This window comes from Mesoplodon mirus, assembly GCF_964341445.2.
Source record: "Mesoplodon mirus genome assembly, chromosome: 4".
In the NCBI taxonomy this organism is placed as follows: domain Eukaryota; kingdom Metazoa; phylum Chordata; class Mammalia; order Artiodactyla; family Ziphiidae; genus Mesoplodon; species Mesoplodon mirus.
The window spans coordinates 114270953-114286425 of record NC_138979.1 but is presented as its reverse complement, the minus strand read 5'-3'; the positions used below and the strand labels follow the sequence as shown (position 1 = coordinate 114286425).

Here is a 15473-nt window from a genome sequence, read left to right as displayed (position 1 = left end):
CCATGGCTCACGGGCCCAGCCGCTCCGCGGCATGTGGGATCCTCCTGGACCGGGGCACGAACCCATGTCCCCTGCATCAGCAGGCGGACTCTCAACCACTGCGCCACCAGGGAAGCCCTGCTTTCCATTTTTAATGAAATAAAGTCTCTTAGAACCACTAGCTCAGGAAGCCACTGTTTGACTATAGTCAGTGGTCGCTGGAATTCTAAGAAGAAAGCTGGCTTTCACTGAAATCAGGGTTTCCTTCTGACTCTGGGCAGGTAGGTGCGAGAAGAAGAGTAGAGTGGGAGCATGGACTGTGAGTTCCCTCCCGGAAGAGATTTGGGTCTTCTCTTAGTGACCTCAGACCTTATAGCTCTGCTACAAAGAACAAGAATAAAGTGCTTGTCTATTGGGTCCAGAAAAAAAAAAGTCAAGGGAATTCCCTGGCAGTCCAGTGGTTAGGACTCAGCACGTTTATTGCCGGGGCCTGGGTTCGAAGCCTGGCTGGGGAACTAAGATCCGGCAAGCCGTGCGGCGTGGCAGGAAAAAAAATAAAAGTCAAGAATGGAGTGAATGTGCTTTGTGCATTAACTCTACCCCTTTGCATTAACAGATGCTTCTTACCTGTTGTTTCAAAAAGGGAATATTGAAACATGACAGCGTTTTTGGTCAGCTTCCATACAAGCAGCATGCCCCCATGCCATATCCCTCTTTGTGCAGTAGATGTCAGCCTCACACAGCCTTTCTCTTCCTAAGTACAGATTCCTAAGAAAACGACCCTCTTACCCACACTTTCCCTGGGTAAAAAGATCAATTTCTTCGCATCTTCAGCATGAAAAACAACAGTAAACAGTGACTCAGATATTGGAAACAGAGTTGTACTAAAGTACTTGGAAACTGACCAAACCGAGGACTATGGGAAGGGGTGACAAATGGAGCGGTGGGGGGCAGATTAAGACCTGTGGGTCTCACCGAATGGGTGTTAGGTGTGGCATCAAGGCGGGTCTCTAAAAGCACAGTTATGACACCAATTCAAGAAGCGTGGACATGGCCCTGATCAAAGGTCTTCTGTTTCCCTCAGAATAAGCTGAGGCATCAGCAAGTAGCTGTAGTGTCCTGGGAAGATCTCAGTGTAAACCACTGATATCCCACTTGTCCAAAGGTGTCTTATCTTTGTCCTCAGGTAAGACATTCTCTGAGCTTCAGCTTCCTAATCTTTAAAATAAGGAAAAATTACAGCCTTGTCTCCCCAAAGTATTTAATGAGGGGGAAAAAAATCAAGATATTGTGCAGAAAACAGTTTGTAGATAATGTACTATTTAAATGTAGACAACAGATTTTAAATTATAAAGGCAAATGTAGAATCGAGTTATGAATAAAAAAGAACTCAGTGTTAAAAATTTAATAACCTGCAGTTAATTATTTCTATAGATTTTTCTCAACATATCTCGCGAAGACTTTTCTCTCCTGCGTTCAATGTGAACCATGTGGAATTTTGACACACTTAGGATTTATTTCACAAAAAAAGATCCAAACCTGAAGGAAGCCTTATAATATGAATAACTGGTCCTGTTTATTTAGGGGGTGGGGTGGGGAGATTCCTTTTCCACCTTTTACATTGTACCATTAATAGATAATGATAAGCCACTTGTAAGCTCCAAGTGCTAAAGAAAGAGAAATATTAAATTTCAAAAATCCTTTCTTTCCAATTGGGTGTGCTTAATACCATTGCATCCCAAAGTTGTATTTGATCCCACTCTCCCTTTAGCTTCTTAGTTCATACGTTGAGGTGGCTAAAGCTTACCATATTGTGATCAGTTTGCACCAGTTTTGTCAAGAGACCTCAAATTCATCACATTCATGTTTTATCTCATATTATATCTACACCATTTGAATTGAAACATTACTGAAGGAATTCATGTTTGAGAGCAGAAAGATTATTTGTTTTATAACTTGACATTGAAATTTGAGCAGAAGTCTTCAAACCAGATGGTTGATGCTTTCTGATATTGTCAGGAAAGGCCAAAAGCAATTCAAAATTTTTTCATTTCCCATGACTCATCCCCTCCCATGGAGTTTTGTGCTATATATTCCCTGCTTTGTCTGTTCTTTTTGTTAAAAATCCTTTTTACATCACCACCCTCACTTTTTTTTTTTTTTTTTTTTTTTTTTTTTGCTGAGGCTTTCAATTTGCTATATCTTGAACTGCAGAAGGAGAAGCCGTTGAACTCCTAACCTTTGAAACCTCTTAATACTTGCTGAGTGGTCAAGGGGCGAAGTGGAAAAGATTGCCAATTGGACTTTACCCCATGTGGAAAAGCCCTTCCTACAATAGCTCAACTATCCCCATTTTAAGGAATTACTTATTTCCCTGAAAATCCAAAATCTTTTGGAACATTCTACAAAAAGTGAGGCCAATTTCTGTACTTAGTGGTCAGCTTGGGGAACTTTATTTTTTAGACCCACTTTAAAATCAAGTGCTTTTGCATAATGTATGTAATACAGATTCAAAATAATTTCATTTTAGACTTACAGTGTTGTCTGCTATATTGCTTCTTGCTGTTTTTTTCAGAGTACTTTGCAATTATAAATAAGTGTCATTGCTCTCACATAAGGCAGTAGTTTCTGGGTAAAATTCTTCACAGAAGCCAAGATACAGTATCAGTATGGAAATAAGTAATCTCTTAACATAAACAATCTGCTTCATGATCAGAGAGGTGCTTATAACTCCCCACCCCCTCTCCAGTCTGCCTTTCTAATAATTTATAGATGCAAAAGTATTAGAAGCTGTGAAAGGCCCCATTCCACCAGATTTTGTGTCATTCTTTCCTGGGACCAGAGTGGGGGTCTTTTCTTTTTTTCCCCCCTGTTTCAGATAACACTAAATAAGAGCTGCGAACGCTGAGGCTGCCACCTCTTCCGGGTAATTTTGTTTCCACGCTACTCCTCACAGCTGCTCACAATTATACTAAATGAACCTCTTTTCCATTATTCTTAATTCTTTCCATTCCCCTCTCCCACCCTGAATTTCCTCCTATTTTCAGATACTTGAAGATAATGTCCCTACAGCCTTCTCTCCTGTATCCTCAAATCTGCCAGACATAAATATTTTAATACATTCGCCAGTGTATTTCTGATGGTACTAAAGTGTCTGCACAACCGGTGCCTTATTTATAAAGCCCACATCTGCTGAAAGACCTGTAATGCTATACCAGCTCATGAACTCTGCCGGAACGGTCGACATGGGAGGATTTTTAATACTTCCACTACTTACAAAGAGAAAGATGGAGAAAAGAGAGCCGATCGATTACAAAGGGAAGTATTTTAATCCATCTTCTCGGTGATCTTTGGCGGCTGTGTGATGCTATTTACATTGAACAGAAAGGAGGAGACAGAGGATGGATAGGAACGGAGGAGGTGGGGGCGGAGCTAGCTCAGCACATAAAACCCCTCGCTAAAAGGGGAACACGTTCGTTTGTGCCAGAGCCACTCTCCTGTAACCACGGGAGATGGGGCAGTCTGTGCCGTGAGGACGCAGATCGGAAGAAGGCAAACAGGGACAAGAAAACAAGCGAGTCCGAAGAGGACATCTGGAGAAAGCGGAAGGCAGGAGACGGGGAGGGGAAAGCAACACACGCCAGGTGGAAATAGGACCTAGAGCAAACCGGTCGGGTCCACAGTTGTTTCTGGGAGAGAAGAGAGTACCGGAGGATTGCCTTTTTTCCTGTCAGTTAATTAAAACTACTTTTATCCTCATCATAAAAGAAAAGGGTAAGGGGAGGTAAAGACAATCTATTTTCTTAGGGGAAGAGCTGAGGAAAATCCGGACTACCTCTTTGAAGCATCTGAAATAAGCCACTGCCTGGTACACATTGCAGAAAGGTCCTGGTTTCTGAAGAGCTACATCCTTTTTCAGGAGAATTCCAGCCGGAGTAGCTGGTACAGTTCTATTTTTATATTTAAATATCTATGTCTCCCCTCTGCCGCCCCCAGCAACACTTTCCTTGTTTGTAAGCACGAGTGACAAGAAAGTGTGAAGGCAGAGTAGAAATATTTTCATTTTTCTCTTTTATCTGCCTGGGTCTTTTTTTTTTTTTTTTTTTTTTAAGAGGGTAGGAGTGGTCCTTATCACATCACGGAAAAGGACATCTCCATTTGAAAGGCTTTCTCTCTAAATATATTTACACCCATATGCATTAGAAAGAGAGATACCTTTTGGAGGTTGAAATCCTACTGAGAAACATGGAAAAAGGAGCCAGGCACCGAAACAACACTGGAAAGAACCACCCAGGTGGGAGCGAGTCGGAGGCCAGCCCCGAGACTGGTTCTGGAGGGGGCGGAGTGGCCCTGAAGAAAGAGATTGGATTGGTCAGTGCTTGTGGTATCATTGTAGGTGAGTCCAATTCCTTTCCCCACCGACCACTCCTCCCCGTCTGGTGGTCCTCTTGTAGAACCTTAACCCCTCATTCCCCCAACCCCCGTAAAGCACTATTTCTACTTCCTGCTCCCTTAGAAAAGAGTTGTCATTCACCTGTGCTGTAACCTATTCCCACTGGTCAAGTTTGAGAGGTATAGGAAGTGCTGTATGTCATACATCTCTTCCTCCAAACCCGGCTGAGAAGTTCTGTCCAGTGTTCACGGAATGGAGCAAATAGGGGCACACATCTGGCTGATGGTCATTGTTGCCTGGGAGCTTGTTGAAAATATAGGTCTCCGGGCTCCACACTTGAGGGTTCTGATTCAGTTGACTTAAGGTAGGGCTGGGGAACCTAGATTTTTAACAGGCTTTTCTCCAGCCATCTCCTTAGCAGGCTGTGGACTGGCTTTTGAGACATACTTAGTCGCTGTTTCATTGTTTACATTATATGAGACTATGGGCCTAGGGGGTGTGTAATAATAAATATAGCTACACACAGCAGTATAAGAATGCTTTGCCTTCCTATAGCTTTTACACCTTATACAGCACTTTCTCTTGGCGAAATACCTGTGATAGGGCTGTTATTCCCATTTCAGAGATGAGGAAATAAATTATGGGAGAAAAGAAGAGACCGATTTTGCTTTTCTGTAAATGTGTAGTTGGCAGTTTCTCTCGTTGCTTAATGGAGTCCATGTAACATCCACGTCTCTTAACAACCACGGAAGACCCTGTGAGGTCCTCAAAGGGAAATGGGAATAACTAGAATGGGGAGTCCGGCGGGAGGCTTTGAAACTGGGGGAGCCTGAGTGTCCCCGAGAGTGCCAGTGCAGGCCACTCCAACCCCCTAACTGTACTGTACCGGGCAGGGGGTCCCAAATATGGCTCCATCTCGAGACAACACATATTCCTCTTTCCAGAGAGGCCCTAGAGGTCGATGGGCAATGGGTCATTACTGTCCTCACTCCAGAGGGTGAGAGTTTCTTCTGCTGTCTTTGGTAGAGGGCTTTACCTTTCTCCCAGAGAAAGGGACATGGGACAGTCAGGCCAGATAGGTTTCTGTGCAGACTTCCTTTTGAAGGCATGTGGTATCCTGGTGCCCACAGCACTTGGATAACCCCATGGTCCTCATGGTAGCACAGAGGCATTTTGGCACCTGAGCAATGGTGGCACTGGAGAACACCCTTGAAATCAAATAAAATCAGTACAATATTCAGATAGTCCTCTTCACCTCTACACCCAGCCTTCATACATCATGGTATCTCCACTCTGCTTTCAAAGTGGAATCCCACTTTATCTAATTCTCTGACTCTGGGAGGTTTTCCAGGCATCTACAGTTTAAGAAAGGTAATGTTATTTTAAACAATTATAGTCATGATTTGAATCTCTCATTACCTTTTCTGTCTCTCCTTTATTTCAATTGCTGTAAAAAATGAGATCAGCAAAGTACTCAATATGTATAGCACATGCCAATTTAAGGTCTATAAATAGCCCAGAGCCTGTTACCTCTTTCACCAGTTTGACTGAGAGTATTAAGAATTTTCCCCCTTTGGGAAGGTTCTGTTATATCCACAGAGTGCACACCCACATACACACAAGCACAATCAGACCTCCTTCCTGCCTCAGCCTTGCTCACCCACCCCTACATATGTGCAGGTATTCAAGAGTAGAGAATATTCTCCTATATACTGAGCTTGTTTTTGTCTCTTTCTTTATCGTTTGTCTAATAAGACTATGAAGAAATGGGAGTGTCCAGGTATAAGAGGTATAGTTTTAGTTGGGTGAATGCTACTACTGATTTGTCCACAGCCTCATGGATAGCACTTCACAGTAAGAATAGTCCCAATGCTCCCATTGGTATTATAGCAACCAGAATAGTAACTCTGGTAGTCTATGGTGAAAAGAGATCCCAAATATGTGATTTCAGAGAAATCAGGATATTTTTCCAAAGTGCAAGCGTCCTTGTACAGTTAATAGTCACGATTGTATCTCCATTTAAGCTGAGACACACATTTCCCCGTTAGGGTGTTGTGGAGACGAAATCCTTTCCATTTCCCCTCCTGTGTGGCTGTTGATTTACAAATGTGCTGAGTAGCTGCCCTGTCCTCTAGAGGGGTTTCCGAGTGGATGACAGTGATTCAAGTTTTTTCAAGACCAAATGCAAAAATAGAAATGGCATTTTTCACATGGAATTCAGTGATCTGGTGTGCACTGTCAACACTGTGGAAGGAAGAGAATTTGAAGGCAAAAAGAGAAAGGAAATTTCCTAAGTGAATCAGGTCATGAGGTATGGGAAAGTAGCAACTGCCTCAAATCTATCTCATATCCAATTGACTTAGAGGGATAAGTTAAACTATGTTTCATAGAACCTCATAAAATTTCACTCACAATCATCATTGATGATTTAAAATAGGAATAGCAAAATGGCAGGTGTTACAAGAATATAAAATGAACTAATAGAAGACTCATGCCCTAGAATTATTTATAATCTGACTGGGGAGATGAGATTTATATACATTAGACAGAGAACATTGAAAATTTATGATATGGTTGAGCTGTGTAAGGAGGACAAAGTTAGGTGAATGGTGAGAAGCACAGAGAGAGAGGAGTTCTCACCCAGAACTAGATTAAGAAGCATCCTGAAGGACATGGAGAAAGATGAAGTAGAGAAGATAATTCTGGGAGTAGACGGAAAATGACTAAACTGTTATTTCCTTGAGCAAAAAAATGTGTCGCATACGTCTCTGAATCTTTAGTGCTCAGCAGAGTCCCTGACGTGAAACAGTTACTCAAATGATTGTTGAATTTAATTGAGCCTTGGACAAAGATCTGAAGACAGTAGTAATGAAAAGTATTTATCTGAAGGGCTCTTGGGAACCTGGCTTGAAAATCTTTAAGCCAGGGATAATTTCATCAACTTGGAAATGAGGTTGACCTGTTTTTAATTTTTTAACATCCCCTCTGCCCTAATCTAACCAGGCTATTGCTCTCCACATACTTGGCCAAGGAAACCTGTTGGCAACAGGTGAACTTAGATTTCTCCATGAATGTGGAGTCACCCCCAAATCTAAGGAGAGTATGAAGGAGCAGCAAAATTCATTAATTGATGCTATCAAAGCTACTGTTAATAGCTGTCATTATTAAACACTTATTATGTGCCAGACGCTGTCCAGTTACCAAACATACATTGTCTTATTTATCCCTCACAATAATCCCGTGTGGTAGGCACTTCTTCGCCCTTTATCCAGATAAGAAAATAGAGGCTCAGAGGGACAAGCAACTTGCTGAAGGTCACACAGCTGAAAAGTATTGAAGACTCAAACCTAGAGCTTGTCTGAATCTTGAATCAAGCTTGTAAGCATTGTTCTCTACTCTTTTAATTTTCATGTCCTAAAAGAGGTGTTTTCATTTAGATCCTGGGCAGAGGTCCTTATTTGTTTTTATAGATGAAGCAGTTAGTGTTGCGTTCCAGGCGAGGAAGTGTCCCAGTATAAATGAGAACTGAGCAATCGGCTGGGAGTGGAAGAAGGTATCGTTCTGGTACAGCTGCAGGAACACTTGTCGGGGAGCCTGAGGTGCGCTGGCTCAGCTACTGCAGGATGTGATCAGCACAGACCACGCTCCCATTAACTCTCCCACATGCACACCTTTCCTCTAAGGACCAGCATTCTTTGTAGCCATGGTAGAGGCGCCCACAGAGCTCCTGGCTGTTTAGGTCACTTTATATCAGTTATGTATTTAGGTATGTACCCAGAATCTAGGTCTGAAGGCACTAGTTCAGCTACAGAGCCTACAGAAAAGATTCATGATTTGTTAGACCATTTTGTTTTTAGCACAATGTATGTTTACGGGTTACCTTGGTATATTTGCTGCAGAGCAATATTGGATGCAGGTCTAGCTATTAGACCACTCTCTTTCAGCGAACAAGATGTTTAAAATATAGTATTTATTGAGCTCTTACTAAATGCCAGTTCCTGTGCTATAAACTCTTTACATATATTACCTTATTTAATCCTGACTACAGTCCTATGGAAATAGGTATTATAACTCTATTTTATTTTTTAATTAATTAATTTATTTTATTTATTTATTTATGGCTGCATTGAGTCTTCGTCGCTGCACGCGGGCTTTCTCTAGTTGCGGAGAACGGGGACTACTCTTCATTGCGGTGTGCGGGCTTCTCATTGCGGTGGCTTCTCTTGTTGCAGAGCACGGGCTCTAGGCGCACGGGCTTCACTAGTTGTGGCACGCGGGCTCTAGAGTGCAGGCTCAGTAGTTGTGGCGCATGGGCTCAGTAGTTGTGTCTCACGGGCTCTAGAGCGCAGGCTCAGCACGTGGGATCCTCCCGGACCAGGGCTCAAACCCGTGTCCCCTGCATTGTCAGGTGGATTCTTAACCACTGTGCCACCAGGGAAGTCTCTATAACTCTATTTTAAACATGGGGAAATTGAGTCACAGAGCTGGGAAGTAATTTGCCTGGGATCACACAACTGACTGCTGAGATGGTCTGACTCCACAGCCAAAGCTCTTAGCCATTCCCCGTTTCTAATTCGTAACCAAGAGAGGCAGGAGGGAGGCTGGTGTGTATTGTGTGGTGGGGCAGTGGGACATGCAGGACCATAACCCTGACATTGGAGTCTGGAAAGACCGTGGATGTCTGATGCTGGAAAAATTGGGGGAAACCTTCTTTTAAAGGCTATTTGTCAACAAAGAAGTGTGGCTATAGGTATAACCATACTGAAATGGCACTGGACTGATTTGGAAATATTTCAGGTCCAAAAGATTTTCAGACCTGTGTGTTTTTACACCACTTTAGAAAATTTTACATTTTAGTCTCTAATTTGATGTATTAGCTTTCTAATCCCCAAAATGTCAATTGGATGTTAACCAGAGGCTGGAGTGTGAAAATTGCTTCTCGAGTTTGAACTTCAATTTTTTTTTTTAAACATGGAAGGATTAGCATTTGGTTCATTCATGATGAAAACATGTTTAAAACTGTCATTGTTCTCAAAGAAAACTCAGACAGAAGCCAACTACGACACTTGTCAAAATAAACACATCTTAGTGAATAGAGAAACGCTATACCCAGCGGTGTAGTAATAATAATAATAATAATAATATAAGTAGCTACCATTTCCTGAGCACTACTACGCACCCAATTCGTAGTACCTGATCAGTGCTTTATGAATATTCTCATCGAATCCCATGAAATAAGTACTGTGATAGAAAGGATGGGATTGGATGAATAAGTAACTGAACAGTGGCAGAGCCAGGATTCCCATCCAGGTCATTGAACTCTGAAGCCACTGGGCTTAATCAAAATGCTCCACAGCATGGAGCTCAGGGTGGCTGGAACCAGGTATCTTGTTGCTTCATGCCAGGAACCAGGGAGGTCAAGGAGCAAGCTGGTTGAGCCTGCTACCGGCAGGGCTGCAATATGTTCTCTCAAAGAGCAGAGTTATGCAGAATAAGTGAGTAGCAGGAGACACTTAGGTTAGGGAAAGAAAATAGAAACCCAGCAGGTAAAAAACTATGTTCCAAGAAACAGAACCAAACAGCCCATTCTGTTTAGAAAAGCAGCAACACAAAAACACCCTGTACCCAGATCAGATGACCTTCTCAGAGAGGCCAGCACCATATATATCACTTTTTCTGAATGAAATCGGCTTACTGAAGTGGCATGGAGGTATGGGGCATACTGGGTGAGGCTTTCAAGTTGCCCAGCTACCAAGGTTTTCTGCTTTCCTCTGAGGGTTAATCCAGCAGCACAGCTGCCTGCAAAGAAATGCTTCAGGAATGTCTGTTGTTGCTCTTGTTGTTTGGTTGTTATTTTTTTTGGGGGGGGTGAGGGGTTATCAAAAAAGCAGGCATGAGCAAATAATCCCAAGAATATATTCTGAACCACCCCAAACAACAGAAAGTTAGGAGTCCATCCCTTCTAATTTTTAACTCCCAGCTGAGCGTACAGAGCGAGAAGGATCATGCCTTGTTCCCCTCCCAGAACCTGCCTGCAAAAGAGCCCTCCCCACCCTCCCCACCCCACCCCCCCACCGGCTCTTCTCCCTGGACATCTGGAATGGCAAAGTGCAGACAGCTCCCTGGCTCAGGGGTAGGGGCTGCTGGTCATAGGATCCGGATCGGCCCATATTTAACATTTCGCAAACACTCATTCAGCATTATGTGCTAGGCCCTGTGCTAAGCACCGGTAAATTTTACTTCTAAGAAGCCAAATTATCTCTCAAGTCTATTTTAAGCTGTTTTATTTATAGAATGAATGAAGTCTGAGCTGAGAAGCTTTATCGATTGCATCTCATGCCTCATCCTTCGACACGGTCATGAGTCTTCCCGTTGGTTTGCTCCCTGCTGTAAATATCTTCAGCATTACCAGTGACGTCACTTCTGGGGAGAGGATTTCACATTATGCCTTAAGATGCTCTGGGCAGCCTCACACTGAGCAGCATATTGTGAAGGTCGACAACCCAGAGGGTGTTCCATTGCTGCAGAATTGCTAGTGTACTTTTCTCAGTATATATAGATTTTCAAGGTGTCTGTTTGTACATCTGTGAGATGCGTAAATGCTTTAGCTGCCTCTTTAGAGTACAATTCTGCATAGGGTGTTTACTCAGCAGCTGATACAGCCAGGTCAGGTTGCCTTAGGGATAAGGAGGCATTTGTTAAGTGGGCCCTGATGCTGGAAGTAGGAAGCACAGAATGAATTTTTCCATGATTTGTGTCAGCATGTTGTGGAAAGGGAGGAACCATTGATGATATCACAGAACAGGAAGAGCTTTGGAGATAGTCCTGGATTTTTAAACTACTTCCCTATTTACAAGCTTGGTAACCTGGAACAAGTTAATTATCAGTAAAATAGAAATTTCTTGTTGAGTATTAAAATAAGGCTGGTAGGGCTTCCCTGGCGGTGCAGTGGTTGAGAGTCCGCCTGCCGATGCAGGGGACACGGGTTCGTGCCCCGGTCCGGGAAGATCCCACATGCCGTGGAGCGGCTGGGCCTGTGAGCCATGGCCGCTGAGCCTGCGCGTCGGGAGCCTGTGGTCCGCAACGGGAGAGGCCACAACAGTGAGAGGACCGCGTACCGCAAAAATAAATAAATAAATAAATTAAATAAAATAAGGCTGGTATCCTATGGTATATGTTCAGTAAATATTAGTTTCGTTCTCTCCTTTAAGCTCATCGTCCACCACCTCCTCTTCCCCCAATCCCCACTCCCACCCCACCTCCACACTCACTAATTCTGGTTTAGAAACGTAGATTAGATTAGGTTGATTGGGTGATGAGAAGAACTGGCAAATTCAGCCCAAGTCTGACCTGTTTATCAAGCAGCCAATGCTTTTCCTTTTCTCTCTGTTGACTTGAGTCTACTTACTCATCAGCTTCTTGTGCTTCCCTGTTCCAGGAAGCTTTCTTTGAACAGCCTCCTCCGGTGACCTTTTCCATCCCTAACATCTTGTCATGAGTCACAATTGCGCTCATGCAACTTCTGCTCTCCCTGGTGGTGTCAGTTCTGTGTCCACATGCATCATGTTCACTTCTCCGCACGATTACCTGAGGGCAGGGACTGAGTCTTTCTCATTTTCACATCCCCGTGTATTCAGCCTGGCACAGGGTAAGTGCTTAGAAAGTATTCGTTGAAAAATAGCAGTCAGTCTAAGCCAGATCATACATTAGAGACCTGTCTGCCAGCAATGTGAATATGCTTTATTTTTTTGGCTGCATTCGGGATCTTAGTTCCCTGACCAGGGATCGAACCTGCGCCCTCTGCAGTGGAAGCATGGACTCTTAAACACTGGACCGCCAGGGAAGTCCCTGAATATGCTTAACAATACCGTACACTTAAAAATGGTTAAGGTGGTAAATTTAATGTTGTGTGCTGAAAAAATATTTTTTTAGCTTAAAAATGAGTTATTCCCATATACAATAAATTTTTGCACTTAGCAAAAAACAAACAAAACACCAAGCACCCAAATCTCATTTAAGTTCAGATTTGAAAAGGACTTTAGGAATTAACCAGATGATGACAGGCTTATCTCAACCTTGGCACTATTACCTTTTGGGCCAGATACTTTGTTGTTTTGGGGGGCTGTCCCATGCAGCATCCCTGGCCTCTACCCATTAGATGCCAGTAGCACCGCCTCCCCAGTTGTGACAGCCAAAAATGTCTCCAGACACTACCAATTGTCCCCTGAGGGTGGGGAGATGGTGCAGAATTGCCGCTGGATGAGAACCACTGAGGTAGACAAAGCCTCTCACTGCTGGTGCCTGGTTTCCCAACCAGACAAGGAGATGCTGGAAGCCTGATATGAATCCTTAATGGTCATTTTTGAGGGCTCAGCACTCTTAGCCCCTCAGGCCAGGATGCCTGTCTTTCAATGGCTGGTGGGTGGTGGTTGGCTCCATCTATTATGTTAAAAGTCCATGTGTGAACAAGTACTTCCCAATTACCTTTTGAAGCAAGCATGTACAGAGTGGGTGCTCAATAAATACTTCTTGAGATGTAATTACCTGTTGGCCACCCACCTGTGGCATCTAAAAATTGTACCCAGACAATGCTTCATGGTCCTGGCTCTGCAGTGCTATTTCAGAGCCAAACTTCCAAAACAAGACCATTATTGGTGTCTTCTAGAGATTATCTCTATCCCTACTGCTATAAATCCTAGTAGCTTCTTATATTTGCTGGCATTAAACAGATTATAAAGTGTTTCCATGCATGTGTGATCACCTTTCATCCCCACAACAACCCTGTGAGGTAGGCAAGGAGGGAGCAAGTATTCCCATTTAACAGATGAAGCAGAGGCTCTCAGAAAAATTCAGGTCACACGGCTTATGAGTGGCAAAGCAAGAACTCAATGGCTCCTCCGACTCTAAGTCTAGCACCCATTTCACTCTTTAGCATGGAATCCAAACCAGCAGGGTCCTAGAGCGCCTTCCACATCTCTGTTCGGCAGGAGATGGCAACACCACAGGGTGTGTGTCGGAGTCTTGACCAGCCGTCACCCTGAGGTAGCTGTTTGTACAATCCTGATGGGAAGTGGACACAGGGTGAGAAGCATGGTGAGATTCCAGGCCTGCCATGAGGATCAAAGCCTGGCCTCGATATGCTGACACTGCTTCCATGCTGTTCCCCTAGTCCTGAAAAGCCTGAGACCCTCCCAGCCACTTTGTGGGAGAAGCACAAAGAAGGTTCACCTTGGCTTTCTCTGGATATCATAGAAAAGGACAGAACCTCCAAGGGCCAGGAGAAGCTCTGGCTAGATTCCAAGACGAGCATGAGTCAGTAGGGAAGGCCAAAGCCTTTTGGATTTGAGGGTCTCTTGGGCATTAGAAGTCTGTAATTCCATGCCCTAGGAAATTCTTTGATGACTACAGCCTTCTAGCATGGACAGGCCTGGAAGTGAGTAAGGCCTTAATAGGAATCACATAAGTATTTGCCCACAGGTGAAGTCATCAGTTATTCATGGCAAATGTGGATTTTCTCAATTCCAGCAGTTTTTCTAGTGACAACTTGCCCACTGATACAACTTGGCCCCTTTTTAATGGAGTGGTTCACTTGGCTTTTCTTTGCCAGAACAAGCCAAGCTGGACCTCATTGTCCAGGCACTCTAGGACTGATTTTTCACTAAAGAAGATCTATGTGATGAGACGGTTATTTTCCCAATTGGGGTGGATGAAAGAGAGGATTGAAACCCTGACCTCCAGTACCTTGGCTCTACCAGACAGTTGGGCATCTCATTCTTGAATGGCTTTGTAGCTGATGAGTCTAAGAGGAAAACAATGGAGAAAAAAAATCTCTGCCATAATCAACTTTCTTCCAACCTCTCATCAAGAAAGGTTCATAGCCAAGGTAGAAAAGCCCTTTCCCAGTTCTCCTTTTTCTTTTCTTTTTTATAAATTCATTTATTTTATTTATTTATTTCTGGCTGTATTGGGTCTTCGTTGCTGCACGTGGGCTTTCTCTGGTTGTGGCGAGAGGGGCTACTCTTCTTCGCGGTGCGTGTGCTTCTCATTGCGGTGGCTTCTCTTGTTGCAGAGCCTGGGCTCTAGGCGCGCGGACTTCAGTAGTTGGGGTGTGCGGGCTTCATTGGTTGGGGTGCGCGGGCTTAGTTGCTCCGCAGCACGTGGGAGCTTCCCAGACCAGGGCTCGAACCTGTGTCCTCTGCATTGGCAGGCGGATTCTTAACCACTGCGCCACCAGGGAAGCCCCAGGGAAGCCCCCAGTTTTCCTCTTTCAAAGCCACTCCAGATAACCCTCATTTGGACAGTGTAAAGTCTAAAAACCCTGCAGTTAAGGTGTGTGTTCTGTAATTTCTAGAGGAGAGGCAGCTTGGAGTAGGAGGAACCCTTGGGCCAGGAGTCCAAGGTCATGCCTCTGGTTCAGGCCTTGCTACCTATGCAGTATGTGACTTTGATCAAAGCTCTTCGCCTCTCTGAACCTCAGTCTTTGCAAAGGTAAATAGGGATGATAGTGCCTGACCTGTGCACCCAAGAAAGTAGCTGTGAGAATCAAGTAAGGTAATGGACATGAACATTATGTAAATCATCATTGAACGTGGTATTGCAGTAGAAGGAAAGAATCAGATCTGTGTTCCAGTTCTTTAATAAGCATCTTCTGTGAACCATTCTCATTGCCTATAGGGTGGAGCATGTAAAATTGACAATTTTCAGGGAAAAGCTTAAGGCTGTGAAAGAAGATTTAGGTTCTAATCCAGTTACTACTAACTTACCCTGTGATTTAGGCAAATAACTACCTCTCTGGGTCTCAGTTTCTTCATCTGTAAAATAGGGATAATAATACCTCCCTCATTTTCTCCATTTGGAAAAATGAGAATAATAGTTGCCCCACTTTCTTTCCCCATAAATTGGAGATGGTAACAGTAGCTAGTCTACTCAGCAGTGAAATGAGTAGGTTGCTTTACTCATTTGCCTACAGTACACACTTGACATATTTCAAAGCTTTTGGAGGCTCCATATAAACAGGTATATTAAATTGCTCTGTGGAGATCATTTCTAGATTGACATCAGACATCATTTACTTGGTAAATATTTATAGAGTGTTTACTAT

General features: G+C 43.6%; 1 protein-coding gene across 3 annotated transcripts in view; it reads left to right on the top strand.

The window, feature by feature from the left end:
- Positions 1 to 3630: 3630 nt before the first annotated feature.
- SLC7A8 (solute carrier family 7 member 8) overlaps positions 3631 to 15473 on the top strand; it is a 56360-nt gene continuing 44517 nt past the window's right edge. Inside the window, exons 1-2 of one of the 3 annotated variants that reach the window (XM_082617601.1) lie at positions 3631 to 3921; positions 4183 to 4375. In XM_082617601.1, coding sequence (XP_082473727.1) covers positions 4225 to 4375 — 151 coding nt within the window. In that variant the 5' untranslated portion in view covers positions 3631 to 3921; positions 4183 to 4224. Of the gene's footprint in view, positions 4376 to 14161; positions 14256 to 15473 lie in introns of those variants that run through there. The other 2 variants (XM_082617603.1, XM_082617602.1) reach the window with 2 other exon arrangements.